Source organism: Rhinolophus sinicus, chromosome 13 (genome assembly GCF_057876585.1).
Source record: "Rhinolophus sinicus isolate RSI-liver-muscle chromosome 13, RSI-T2T, whole genome shotgun sequence".
Taxonomy (NCBI): domain Eukaryota; kingdom Metazoa; phylum Chordata; class Mammalia; order Chiroptera; family Rhinolophidae; genus Rhinolophus; species Rhinolophus sinicus.
This window is the reverse complement of record NC_142513.1, coordinates 11,954,867-11,968,713: the sequence shown is the minus strand read 5'-3', so window position 1 is coordinate 11,968,713 and position 13,847 is coordinate 11,954,867. Positions and strand designations below refer to the sequence as shown.

Below are 13,847 nucleotides of genomic sequence, written 5' to 3'. Positions count from 1 at the left end.
TGGGTGGCAGATCCTATAGGTGAGGGTGACAGACCACCTGGTTGATGGGTCTCCCAGGTGTGGATAATCTATTTCTCAGATAGTGGTTGATGGGGACCCCTTTGAGCTGGGAAAGAGAGACCCTCCAAGGATGTTATCCAGAGGTGACAGCAAAAATTGTAAGAAATGGCTTATGCACGAACCATTCAGAACTGACCCTGGCCCATAGTGCTAAGGTGGAGCCCTCCAGGGCTATGTGTTAACCCTTTGGTTGCTAGGTGGTGGGGAGGTGAGGGGTTCCGGAGAGGAGTTGGAGTGGCCAGGTCAGTGAGCAATAGCTATGTGGTATGGAAGCATTGCAGTATTTTCACAACGGGTACAGTTCCGGAAAGCGTGCATCCTGGCTGAACTTCAGCTCTCGTGGTAGCTCTTTGCAGGGCATGGGTGGTGACTCCCAGCAGAGCTGGCACCAACCTTTGTCACTCCCCAGATCCAGAGTATCACAGATGAGTCTCGTGGCTCCATCCGGAGGAAGAATCCAGCCAACACTAGGCTCCGCCTCAACGTCCCAGAAGAGACGGCTGGTGACAGTGAGGAGAAACCAGAAGAGGAGGTGTGCAGCTGGGTGGTTTGGCCCCAGCCAGTGGGAGCAGCACCTTCAGCCTTCAAAGGAGTCACGTGCTGTCCCTTCATTCATCCCTCAGGTGCAGCTGATCCATGACCAGAGTGCTCCCAGCTGCCCCAGCAGCTCACCGTCCCCAGGGGAGGAGCCCGAGGGGGAGGGCGAGGCCGATCCTGAGAAGGTGCATCTCACCTGGACCAAGGACAAGTCGGTGGCAGAGAAGAATAAGGGCCCCAGTCCCGTCTCCTCTGAGGGCATCAAGGACTTCTTCAGCATGAAGCCGTATGGGCCTGGGGGCTAAGGGCTAGGGTCTGGGGTGAGCCTACAGGGTCTTTGCTCCCCACGGCAGAGCGAATGAGCAGAATGGGGCCTGGGCCGGCAGTCGGATGACCCAGCCCAGACCTTGTCTTGGTTCCCCCATCTGAGGACTCAGGGATGGGGCCTGATTGCTGAGGGTCAGGACTCCCAGGTGCAGGCAGGGGAACGGTGAAGGCTGCAGGGCCTGGGAGAGCAGGACCACGCTGCGTTTAGGGCGGATGATGGTGGCTCAAGTGCTTAGCGTCTCCTGCTTTTTCTGACCCCTCTCTTTTTCTTCCTCTCTTTGCTTCTCCTGTGTTTCCTGAAGGGAGTGGGAGAACTTGTAAGTGCTTCAGAATATTTTATTCTCTCTCCTGGGTTGGCCAGGGTCCCTACTCTCCTCACTCTATCATGAACCTTCAATTCGTGCCCCTGACCTCTGGGGTCTCTGAATAACCCAGCTTGGAGAGGTCTGGGGTGTGTGGGCCCTGGTTTGCAAGGATTGGGTCTCAGCAGCCCAGGGCGCCTGGATCCGACTCTTCCCTCTCCCAGGCTCACGTGCCCTCCTCTCCTCTCCCCAGGAACCAGTCCAACGTGCGGCGCATGCACACAGCCGTGCGGCTGAACGAGGTCATCGTGAAGAAATCCCGGGACGCCAAGCTTGTTTTGCTCAACATGCCTGGGCCTCCCCGCAACCGCAACGGTGACGAAAATTGTATCCTGTACTTACAATTGGGGGGAAGAGGGAGGTGGACGTCAGGGGACCTAGGTTGTAGCCCTGGGATGGAAGAGCTGAGCCGGTCCTGCTTCAGGATCAGCACCTCGGACAGGGACGAGGGCCCGCCTCTCCCGGCGGCTTAACGCGACCCACTTCCGTCCCGAGGGAAGGGGCCAGGTCTTTCTCCTTGACCGGCGCTCAGACATGGAGTTCCTTGAGGTCCTCACCGAGCACTTGGACCGGGTGATGTTGGTCCGCGGCGGCGGCCGCGAGGTCATCACCATCTACTCCTGAAAACCAGGACCTGCCACCCGGGCCCCAGAGCGCCCGGCCCGCGGCCCCGGAGCCCTCGCCGCGCCCCCCGCCGCTGTCACCGTTTACATTCAGACCCTGTGCCCACGCCCTGACCCCTTCCCCCGCTTCCTGAAGTCCGGAGGCCACGTCTGTCGGGGTTGACTCGGAGAGGACCTCCCTCCACGCGAAGACCAGAGCCCCGAGCGCCCCGTTGGCGCGTCGCTGTCGCCCCGGCTGCGCTGCCCTTTTTCTAAGCCGGGCCTCGCCCCGCTGGAGGAGACGCTGCAATAAGGGCGGGAGAGGCGCGGAGAGGAGCTGGGCTGTGAGGGCCGCCAGGTGGCCGCGCGGCCCCGCCCCTCTTCTCACGCTCCGCCCCTCTTCTCACGCTCCGCCCCTGTCGGCCCCGCCCTGCGCCCCTCCCGGCGCTGCGCTGGCTCCAGGGGGCCGGGCGGGGCGGCCGTGCTCGGCCTTCGCCGCCGCCCCTCCTCGCCGAGCCCCGGGGCGCGGGCCGGCCGAGCCTGTACATAGTGTACAGGAGACATCGCGTGTATTTTTAACGTCCCCATATTTCTGTGACTAGAAGCGCAACGGACTTCTCTCGCTCCTGTCGAGCTCCTCCGCTGGGGGCGCCCGGGGCGGCGGGGGCCTCGGGAGGCTGGGTTTTCCTGGACGTCCATGAGTTTGAGAGCAAAAGTGCTTTAGGCCCAGGCGGGAATCGTGGTCCTGGTCCTTCGACACCCTCGCCCGGCTCTCGCCTCCTCGCCCTTTCCGCGCGCCCTTGGCTCCGACCCTTTCCTCTAGTTCTTTTCGGAGATGAGGTGAGACGAGTGTCCAGCTTTTTCCCCCTGGATTCGCCTCCCAGAGGACGTGAGTTTCCACTGCGGCTGCAGAGAAGCGCGCGGCCTTTTCTCCTCCGCTCTTATGCAAGCTGGGGCCAGGGTGGGGGAAGGGGGTGCTCCTCAGGGGGAGAAAGGGAGAGAGGCCTCGCCTCACCCGTGCCTTCGCTGGGGGAGCAGGCGTCTCTCCTCAGTCGGCTTGTCGCCTGCTCCCCCATCCCATGGCTCCTCGCCAAAGACTGAAATCGGGGAGCTGGAGGGTGTCCCCTCCCCGGAGTTTCCTCCCTGGGACAAGTGAGGGAGGACGGGGGCGATTTAGGTGTAGGGGCCTTACTTACAGGGAGGCCCCAGCGCGGCCCCTGATGTTTCCTTCCCTGTCCCCATCCGGCAGCTGGCAGCTCCAGCCTCGGGGACCCAGCCACCTTCTTCGCATCCCAGGGCGGGCCTCGCTGCTTAGCAGCGGCCTCTAGCTGTGTCTCCCAGGCACCTGGGCCTGGGGAAGGGTTGGAGTCGCCATGTGCTTTGTTCTTAGAGCCTCTCTGCTCTCCTCCAACTAGGCCCAAGGCCTTTGGCTTCTCCAACTCCAGTCCTTGGCGCTTCTACTCCACCAGCCTGGTCAGGGGCGCCCTCTATCCCTAGAGAAGGTGCTTTGGCCAGGTTCCCTTCCCCCGGGGCTCATGACCAAGGGGGACAGGCCCTGCATGCTCAGTCCTGCGCCCCCTGGGACGGGGTACAATACCTCCAGCCCCAGGGCCCTGATCTTCCTACCTAGTTAGATATCCTGCCCACCTCCCAGAGCTGGGGCTACTGGGGACTTTTGATCTCACCACCCCCTTTCCTTTGAGCCCAAGGCAGAGAGCTGGAGCGGGTGCCATCTAGACTGGGTCAGGTGTGGTTGGAGGTAGGTCTGGATGTAGGGAGGCTAGTGCCCCTCTGAGATTTGATCTATCCAGGCGGCTGGATAGACTCTTCCGAAAGTTGGAGATATTAGACACCAGCCCCCTCAGTCCCCCCGCCCCTTCCAGACCTCTGAGAATCGCAGCTGGGTCTAGCCTTCTGTGGGCCTGAGCATTTGGGCTGAAGTGCTGGGCTGGGCAGAAGGGGGAGGGGGCTGTATCAACACCAGTTAGGGAACCAAAGTTGCACTATCTGGGCCCAGACTGTCAGGTTGGCAAGAGCAGTTTCCGTTGATGAAAACAAACATCCCACAACCACCACCCACGTTTTCTGTTACATGTGCAATATTTGTTATGAATGTTACCACGTCATTCGTCAAATTATCTTTATAATCATTGTAGCTAGATGTTTCATGTCCATCCAAGTGACTTTTTCTCTGAGTGCAATATTTCAATAGCCTTGTAGTGGTAACTAGTGTTGCTTTCGTTTTAGATATCTACGTGCAGGGCAATGCAATGAAATTGAAAACCCTTGTAAATAGGAGAGGTTGCAAACCAAATCAAGAGTATTTATTACTATTATTAGGCCTGCCTTTAATTTTCAGTGTGTTTCAGTATCCCGCATTCTGCCTCAGTACTGATCTTGTGTTTTTTTGTGCCAATATGAAAAGGAGAGGGTTGGTTCTTTCCTTTATTGTTGAATGCTCCCATTTAATGCTTTACAGCTTTTACTGTATTAATTTTTTAGAATCCCGTCTGCACAAAATGCAATAAAAATAATTTTATTATACCCTTCACAGTCTGAGGTGTGCTGTTTGGACATGCCGGGGCAATGAGTTAGTAGGTGGGAGGAGGGATACTCAATGTGGCTTTCCAGGGGGACCCCCGACTCTTATCAGAAACACTGGCCTCCACTGACAGAAGCAGGATGGGCTGATCCGCTAGGTCTGGTGGCCTCGTTAGTGGAGTTCTGGGGCCCTGTCCTAGAGGGACAAAGGAACTGACTGACCGCAGGGCTAGTAGAGACAGTGCTGCACTAATAGCATCTCCTGTGAGGTAGTGAACACTGACTAGTCAGGGGGTGCTGTCTGCATCGTGCCTCCTAACCCACTGGGGGCCTTCTGTCAGGCACTTCACCATGCCCACCTCAAGGTTCCTGATGGGGCCAGTTATTAAATGCTAAGGCTCCTATAGCTTCTGTAACTCTGTATAATGCCAACTCCCTCTATAATGGGCACAATAGATGGTGGCAACAGAGATAAAAGTCAAAACAGGAGTGTCCCACTCCAGTGGCCATCGGCCAGAAATGGCCTCCTCATGGTCGTTTCCTTTCCTAGAATAAGAGGACAGCCTGCTGACACACTGGAAGTCACCCACAAACAAGGACGTTAACACAGCATATAACCAGCCAGCAGGCTTTTGCTCTGAACTGTTATTAAAGCTTCTAACTAGGTGAGCTGAGTAAGAGGAGAAGCTGGGGTTGAGAGGTTTTGAGGCCTGAGTGCTGGCTGAGGATGAGGGGGCCGGCCTCCCCGCAGACAGAAACCGGTCACCTTCCACCCCTGAGTGGGAATGCCCGCAAAGAGGACCTGCAGATAGTCACACCCAAAAAAGATGACACAGCTTTGACTTTTTCATTTTAATTAAAAAGTAATCATCTCATCTTATAATAACACAAGAGTTCCAAAGAGCGAAAAAACACTATATAACCCAAACAGTTCCGAACGTAAAATGCTGCTATTTAGGGACCTTGAGGTTTTGAAACCATTGTTTGCTCTGCCACTAGCAGAGACTCAGCTGAAGTCACTGCTCTCCCTCATCCCTGCCAGGGGCCCCTTGAGACTGTGACCCACAGTGCTCTAATGAGGGCCATCCCTAGGGAAAAGGGAGATTCCTTGGGCTCCAAATGGCAGCAGCCAGAAGTCCTCCCTCTAATAATTTCACTCTGGTTTGTAAGTTATGAACAGCCACCTATATCAAGAACATGTCCAGCTACCAAAGGTCTGACATCCAAATGGTCCCCACCGCCTGCTACTCAAAAAACAGAACAAGAGTCCAGATGAAAACAAGACCCTGATTTCTGAGCCAAAAGCTCAAAACAATCACTGAAAAAAATGGGCGTTCACTGCCAGAGTCTAGAGTTGCCTGCTCGGATCCAACTCCATCAAAATGCTGCTGGGCAGGGAGAGGCTGACAAATGTTAAGGGGGTAAAGAGTGGTTGGGGCCCAGAGTCAGCTTGTGTTCAACCGCTGGTGACTGGAGCTGTTCAGTCTATTGGAGACCCTCCAACAAAGTGAAAGCAAGAACGAAAACAGAGAAAACCCAAAACCAACTACCCTGGGTCAGGCAGAAAAGTACCTGCTCTCATGTCTGCCAGTTGTGGGCACTCCTCACAACTCCAGAGTAGCTGATTTATGAATCCTCAAGTAGACCCCCCAACATGGGGGGTGGGGCACGATGACACCGAGCCTATACAAGCCCAGTCGGCCGAGCAACCCTGGGCAAGAGTTGCAGCAGGAGCTCGAGCTCTGGCTGGCCTGTGCGAGGCTGGAAAACACTGGTAGGTTCCAAGTGAACAAAGGCAGTGGCTACTGACATGAAAATGCCATTCCAAACTCAGCCAGCTGGGGCTTGGCTGCCCCCAACCCCAATCCAGCCGACAGACACCAGAGAAACCCATGAAATATAAACTGAGCCCAGACACCTATACAGCCATCCAAATGACCCCAAAGATATTTTCTACAAAAAAAACCCCCCAAAACAACAACAACAAAAAGATACACTCCCAAATGCAGTATAAACTCTGACTCTGGAAGGAATAAGCAACACAGCCTTAGGCAGAAGAGAGAGCAGGTGGTAGAAACTTAGGACATTTGATGTGGACCTGGACAGGCGCAGAGAACACCCTCCAAATAACTCTAATTAGAACGCAATAGGTGGGAGGTGGCCGGGGATGAGGGGCTTGGGGGAGCTGAGAGACTGAGCCTCAGTAATGCCTCTGGTAAGATCCCATGGGCGCCTGGGGCCGCCCCACCTGTGCTGTGGTTTGGCTAACCAGGTGGGAGAGAGCAGGGCCACTCTGGATCAGGGTGTCCAGAGCCTTCTGTACACTTGGATTGTCAAAGTTGATACCCGTGGAAGACACAGGCCTCTGGCTGGCTATGTTGCTGGCAGGTGCCAGGCAGCTGGAAGGCTGGCCAAAGAGCCCTTGGGAAGGAGCCCCAGGCCTGGGGCCCATGTTCTGAGCAGATCCTGCCTGTCCCAAAATGTTTGGAGGCTGATTGCCAGAGGCCTGTGATCTTTGCTGAGGCTGGCTGTTCGCTGCTGTGGAAAAATTCTGGTTCTGGGTGTTTCCGGCAGCAACCGAGGGGGATGTAGAGCTGCTATTGGCCGCAACCGTGCCACTATTGAAGAGGCTGAGGATTTTGGCCTGAAGCTCTTGCTGGGAGGTGGGGGGTGCAGCTGGAGTGGGTGTAGCAGAGGGGAGCACTTGGCCGCTCTGGAGCGGTTGGGAGCTTGGCTGCGTCTTCAGCGAGGCACCCGAGGTCGCCCCGAGTGGTTGGCGGGAAATCGGGCCTGGAAGACAGAAGGAGGAGGTACCTGGTTGAAAGCACCCCCCAAGGGCAGGAGGCTTAGCAGCCTAGGGAAGAACAACAATCACTGATCACATCAATCACACAATACAAAAACTGTAACATCCATTTCCCAGAGGGGGCACTTCATCGTATGGGCTGTCTAGTTCCCCAGAGAAGTAGTTAAAGGAAAAAAGACATCTACCTTGGTCCCCCGGGAGCTGGCAATACCAGCCCACCCACCACCACATGAACTACAGGGATCAGAATTCGTACCCGTTTTCATTCTATCAGCACGAAGGCCCACGGGCAAACCCAAGGGCTGGGCTCATTCCCCTCACCCACCCCTCAGCGCCCTCCCCCCTCCCCACAGAGCCTGGGGGATTAGAGAAATGCAGAGTCAGAACTTCACCTCGGCCCTGCCACGTAGCTCACCAGGCAGAGAGTCGGTGCTGCTCCTCAGAAGGCGCTCCTTCCTCTCTCGCAGATAGTTGATAATCTTGTCAGTCTCTTCGGCAGTGAGGTACCTGTTGTCTGCCAGCAGGTTGATGAGGCTTTGGATGGCTGGAGGGTGGCCTCTTCGCTCTCTTTCCTGCAGAATGGCTTCGTTGGCCATCTTGGCTGCCTGCCGGGCAATCTCCTCACGTTCCTTCTCCCGGCATTCATTCTTGTAGCGCTCGTAGTTTCTGGCCACCAGCACCATGGCGTCTGCCTGGGGCATGTTGCGGTGCTCTGCGGGAGGGAGTGACGTGAGTTGTTTTCTCCCACAACACATTTCAGTGCCCACCTGCTGGACTCTGCCAAGCGTTTTGTAATCTCAAACGGGCAAGAAAACCATTTCAGTGCCAAAAAGCTTTAGGACGGAGGATGGGGAGGGAGGGGTAAGAGATGAGCTTGGGGAGATAGGTGACTGGGTTTCTTTGGTGGGGAACATACACCTTCGTACAGAGCTGGTTCTTTGAAGAATTTCTAGATCACAGACTTGTAGTAAAAACCAAAGAAACATGACAGTCTCGCACAGATTCCAAAAGACCACGTGGGGAATAACCGTGGGAGGTAGGCCGCAGGGGGTCAAAAGGCCTCTGTGAAGGCTGGCTCTCCACTGAGCTTCTCAGGTAGAGCTGGTCCACTGTGTTTGCACGCATCAGTTTAAAGGTCATGGATTAAGACCAAACTGTGACCCCAGATAAAACCTCCTCTCCTCACCTTGGGCAACATGACTTACAGAGTGGTGAGAGCACGTCTCACATCTTTATACAAATGCGCTCACGTATCTGGAGGACTAGTCCTGAGAGACAAGTGACCCACTGGAGAGCCTGATGCGTTTTACGGTTACGGGTGTAATGGTCAGGCCAACAGAGACCCCGAGTGCGGTGGGAAAAGCGGAAAGTCTGTGCTGTCAGGACCCTGAGCAGGGCTTCAGTTTGCTGAGTCTCAACATTCTGGGAGCCAAGTACTAAAAACCACTTCAGGGAAGGGCTGCAGGGACCTACCCAGGCCTCTGCCCCATCTCACGCTCCCTCTGCCCCCTTCCAGCACACTTCCCAATGGTACCCTAATTGCCTGCTGTATTGTCTGTCCCTCATTAGAAAGTGTGGTGGAAGCAAAGATTCCATCGCACTCAGTGGAGTGTGCACGAGAGGCGAGCTGGAACCTCTCTCCCCGAGAGATGGCTGCGCATTCTCTTCCCACCCCTCCCTGAAGTGACTTCACGCTGATGGCGTGACATAGGACGCGGTGGGAGTGTTTACACCATGGAAATCAGCAAATGCTATACACCACACCGCCCCTTCTCCCCACTCAGAACTGGTTGTTAGACATTGGCCAGCACACCACTGTACACACCTAAGGGCTAAATAGAATGTCTTATATGTAGTAGGTCCAGAACTATCCATTAAAATAATACCAGACGAATAAATGACTATGCAAGTCTCCTCCAGCACACTTATCAAAGGGCCCTGCCATGTAATCGGAAACACGAGTCACTTGCCCGGAAGCTGCTTCTTCTGAGTAAGGCATAACGTAATGAACTGCCGAGGGAGCACCTCCGGGGTTCCAGCCACGTGGGCCTCCTTACCTTGCGGGGTTCCGAACATGATGTTGACGGTACAGGAGCGGTGAATCTGGTGCTGCTGCGTGATGACAATGGCGAAAGGAGAGCCCCCCCTGCTCACGTCCTCCAAGGCCTGGGACAGGGACACCTCTGTGTTGAGGAAGATCAGGTCCACCACCATGCCGAGGTCTCGCACCTTCCGCCCCACAGACTCCGCGTAATCTCTGCGGAAACACAGAAGCCACGTGAGCACCGGCCAAGCCGCGCCTGTGCACCACTGCCCCTCCGCTAGCTGGGAGCCCCCAGGGAGCTCAAAGCCGAGCCCACTGAGTGTCTCCTCAGGCCCCGAGGATCCCCACCAGCTCCTTCTCCTCATACTGGCTCAGCAGGGGCGCCTCTTACGCCGCCAGTAGCGCCGTGTTTGGTGGCCGGGTCCCCCTGCTGATTCTCCAGTCCACTGGTCCTTCCTCAACACCATCCTCCTGCCTAAGATTGTGGCACCTGTCTGCCCCTGGGGGGGCTACCTAACACAGCGGCAAAGCATGGGCTTTAATGCTACAAGGAAGGGTTTGGACTCCAGCCCTAACATTTACTTGCAAAGCTGTGAAGCTTTCAGTAGATCCCTTTATCTCTTACAAACCTGTTTCTTTACCAATAAAACAGGAATAATACGGCTCAGCTCATAATGTCACTTCCTTGACCTTCTCTGTCCAGTCTAAATTAGATCCCTGATATATTCTCAAAGGCCTCATCGCCAATACATTTATTTTTGTCATTTGCCCAACTAGGTTGTAAACTCCACAAGAGGAAGGGCTGTGCGTTTGCTTCCCATTACAGCCCCAGGACCAAGCACCTGTCATACACACAAAAAATTTGCTGAATAAATACACATGTAACGTGATTGTGAAGATTAAGAATAAATTAATTTAAGTAAAGCACCTAACACGGAGTGCTCAGAAAATGAAAGCTATTACCATGTGTCCAAAAACCAACATGTCTACAGTTAAAGCAGCATCTCCCGCTAAACACGGCAGCCCAGAGCCTGTGCACGCTGCCTGTTGCTGGGTGTCTCAACACCTAGTTCCCTAGCCTCTGCCTTGAAATGAGCTCTTTAACCCCAACTGCTAGAGATACACGAAGTTATTTACTAATCACCTGGGGAAAGGGAACCTAGCTACTGCCAAGCCTGCAAGCTGCTATACTCCCTTCTGCTTCTCTGCTCTGTCTCCTGCAGGAAAGAATGCAAAACAGAGGTGGAATAAAACGGTGCTGTGAACTCTAGTTCTGCAAGCCCACAGCACTCCCCAAAGTAGGCTTGGTACTTAGCTGACAAATGCAGACACATGTGCCTCCCAAAGTATCGGGGATTTGGGGTTGCTCAGTGGAGGGGGGCATCTCCTGCTATATTCCTGCTTCAGTTTTCCTTTGGGAAGGCATCCCTCTCACTTGGTCCACGTGGTGCCACAGGGCTAATCCCACTTTGAGTTCTAAGCATGGGAAAGTGAGCCAGGACAATCCAAGAGAAACAATTCCGGGACTTTAGGTGGAGGCACTGGGAAGAAGAAACTCTCTTTCCACTGGGTTTGCTAAGCCAAGAAGATGCACGTCTAGGGCCAGTGCCATTCTACCTTTCCAAGAAGAAAGCCTGTCTGAGAATGAAGGCAACACAGAGATGACGGCACGGTTTGACCCTGCATGTGGCCATGCCTGAACTTCCCAGCCAAGCAAAGAAAAAACTTCCCTTTGGGGCCTAAGCTAGTGTCCAATGGAGTTTTGGTCACCTAAAACGGAAAGCAGTCAGGCTCAGCTAGCACAGCAATGCCAGCATGCACAGGCCAAGTGCAGTGGGTACAGCTGCCAAGAGGGAGCCTGAATTTCTCTTCTGACCCTTCTCCTTACTCAGGAGAACTATCCAAAGGGTTCTTACTTAGTCTGCTTGTTGACCACAATCACAGAACAATCAACGGGCCTCTCAGCATCAAAGCGTCTCTGGATTTCTTCAAAATATTGACGATAAAGCTCTTCTCTACGCCGCTCTTCACGTTTCAAACGCTCTGCAAGATACCACCAGGGAAAACTGAAACATGAACTGTGCTTTCTGTAAAAGTAAGTCACAAACCTTATTCTAAATCCTGAACGACCTATAGCAAAGGTCCTAACACACACACACACACACTCTCTCTCTCTCTAAATTAATTCTCTAGACTACCTTCTAAAAATAACCAGTGTTACTATTTGTTACTATTACAAATTCACTGAAATGGAATAGCTGGATTAAAGGGCACGGTCATTCGCATGCGTCATCTGATATACACTGCCACACTGCCCTCTAGAAAGGCTCAGAACTCGTTTATTCCTCCACAGCGGTGGGTCATCGAGTGCTATTTCTCCACACCTTAGTCAACACTGGCTACTGCCGTTTTTAAAAATTCCCACCAACTTGACAGGTAAAAGATGGTATTTCATTATTATTCCAATTTGCATTTTTGGGACAACTATTGAAGACCCTTTACTGACAGGTGCTTATAATTTGCTTTTGAAACAAAAAATCAGGTAGTAAAGTTTTATTACAAATTAAAAATGAGGTTCTTAACTTGACCAGGTATGAAACAATTAAAAAACCTTTAAAGATGTGTTGAGAAAACCAGGCTTTTAAAAAACATGTTTGTCTTTACCTAAAAATTATAAATGCAGGTAAAAATTATAAATAAGACAAAAAATTCACACACTGTAGAGACAGTGAAGATAGTTGTGTCAGTTATTTGGTCAGTGGGCAAAAAGCAAGCACTTGATTTCTTTGGCTCCAATCTTTGGTTCATTTTATTGCTGGAATTTCGTATTTATTTCTTCTTGTTAGATGACTAAACCAGACGATGATACTAATTTGCATTTAAAAAATTATTTTCCAGTTGAATGCTCTCTACATATTAATAGGTTATTTGTGTTTCTTCTGTCTGTGAACTGCTTAGCCAAGTCATTAGTCCCTTTTCAGTCAGTTATTAGTTTCCTCTTTCTTTTGTAAAGTGTTCTACCGGCAATAGGAATAAACTGTTTCTGCTACTTTACCTTTTGCACGAGACTGACTTTCTGGGCCTGGAGGGCCTCGTCCATCAAAGCTGTCTCTGTACCGGTCAAAGTAAGAATCATCCTTTCTCCTGCAATAGTCATCCATTCGCAGGTATCGGTCATAAGAGCTCTCCCTCCTGTAAAGTTGAAGACATTTGCACAAAATTAAAACTCTCCTTCCTATCCTGCAAAAATCAGATACAGAGAATTCTTCAAGACCCAGTCCACAGTGAGGAAGTAGGCACAGCAAGGCACAGAATTTGGGGATTAGACAAACGAGGTTTGAACAGGCATACCTTGAAAATATTGCGGGTTCAGATCTAGACCACCAATAAAGCAAGTATCGCAATAAAGTGAGTCATGATCTTTTTGCTGGTGGAGAGTCTTGCCTTCAATTTGTAAAAATCACAACATCTGTGAAGCGCAATAAAGCGAGATATGCCTGTATCTGGGACTCACTGCTTATCAGCTCTGCAGCTGCGCCTGAGTCAACCTGCCTTGCAAAATGACTGGGAGGAGATACGGAAAGCTCTCAGCATGGGTCCTGGCATAAAGTAAACACAAAATAACTGGTAGCAATTACTGGTATCGGTTTTGAGGAAACATTCCATGCTGCCCTTCCCCCGTCCCTGTGCTTTTTAAAAATTAGTTTAAAAATATATGTAATTTTTCATTACCCTGAACGTAACTCAGAACACAAACTCTACGCTCATTAAGCAGGAACTCTTCGTCCCCCATCCTCGCCCGCAACCTCTAATCTACTTTCAGTCTCTGTGAATTTGCCTTTTCTAGATATTTTATGTAAGTGGAACTGTACAATATTTGTCTTCTGTGTCTGTCTGGCTTCTTTCACTTGGCATAATGTTTTCAAGGTCCATCCATGTTGTAGGTGTCAGAATCACCTTTTTATGGCTGAATAATATTCTACTGTATGGATATATCAGTTTTTATCCATTCAATCTACTGATGGACATTTAAGTTGTGTCCACCTTTAGGCTAGTGGGAACAGTGCCGTTAGGCACATTCACATACAAGTACCTGTTTGCACCCCTCTTTTCAATTCCTTTGGGTATACTCAGGGGTGGCACTGATGGCTCACAGTGGTTCTACTGTGTTTAACTTTTTGAGGAGCTGCCAAAATGTTTTCCATAGTGGCCACACTATTTTACATTCCTACCAGTTCTCTACACGTCACCAACATTTGCTATTTTCTGTTCTCTTAAAAAAAAAAAATGAGTTGTAGCCATCCTAGTAGGTATGAAGTGATAGCTCACTGTGGTTTTGATTTGCTTTGCACTGATGATTAAAGATGTCCAACCTCTTTTCCCGTGTTTACTGGTCATTTGTGTATCTGCCCTGTGCCTTTGCACTGCGAAAACAACTGGGACTCCATCTTTTTTCCATTTGTACAATGTTGCCTTTCATAGTCCACCGGGAGAGACCCAGATTCATTTGTTAAGCATAATTCATCAAACACTCACATTCAGTAAATACTTATTGAACAGTGTATCTA

The 13,847-nt window shown here is 51.8% G+C and overlaps 2 protein-coding genes across 6 annotated transcripts in view; one reads left to right on the top strand and one right to left on the bottom strand.

Annotated features, from left to right (window-relative positions):
- The window catches only part of SLC12A5 (solute carrier family 12 member 5), a 36,724-nt gene extending 32,287 nt beyond the window's left edge, over positions 1 to 4,437 (top strand). For both annotated transcript variants that reach the window (XM_074317869.2, XM_074317870.2), the window contains exons 22-26: positions 470 to 592; positions 684 to 883; positions 1,227 to 1,241; positions 1,480 to 1,613; positions 1,819 to 4,437. In XM_074317869.2, coding sequence (XP_074173970.1) covers positions 470 to 592; positions 684 to 883; positions 1,227 to 1,241; positions 1,480 to 1,613; positions 1,819 to 1,910 — 564 coding nt within the window. In that variant the 3' untranslated portion in view covers positions 1,911 to 4,437. The remainder of the gene's footprint in view (positions 1 to 469; positions 593 to 683; positions 884 to 1,226; positions 1,242 to 1,479; positions 1,614 to 1,818) is intronic.
- Positions 4,438 to 5,266: 829 nt separating this feature from the next.
- NCOA5 (nuclear receptor coactivator 5) overlaps positions 5,267 to 13,847 on the bottom strand; it is a 28,186-nt gene continuing 19,605 nt past the window's right edge. For 2 of the 4 annotated variants that reach the window (XM_019749639.3, XM_019749640.3), the window contains 5 exons: positions 12,335 to 12,471; positions 11,196 to 11,322; positions 9,293 to 9,492; positions 7,651 to 7,947; positions 5,267 to 7,219 (listed from right to left, as the gene is read on the bottom strand). In XM_019749639.3, coding sequence (XP_019605198.1) covers positions 6,630 to 7,219; positions 7,651 to 7,947; positions 9,293 to 9,492; positions 11,196 to 11,322; positions 12,335 to 12,471 — 1,351 coding nt within the window. In that variant the 3' untranslated portion in view covers positions 5,267 to 6,629. Of the gene's footprint in view, positions 7,220 to 7,627; positions 7,948 to 9,292; positions 9,493 to 11,195; positions 11,323 to 12,334; positions 12,472 to 13,847 lie in introns of all 4 variants that reach the window. The other 2 variants (XM_074317871.2, XM_074317872.2) reach the window with 1 other exon arrangement.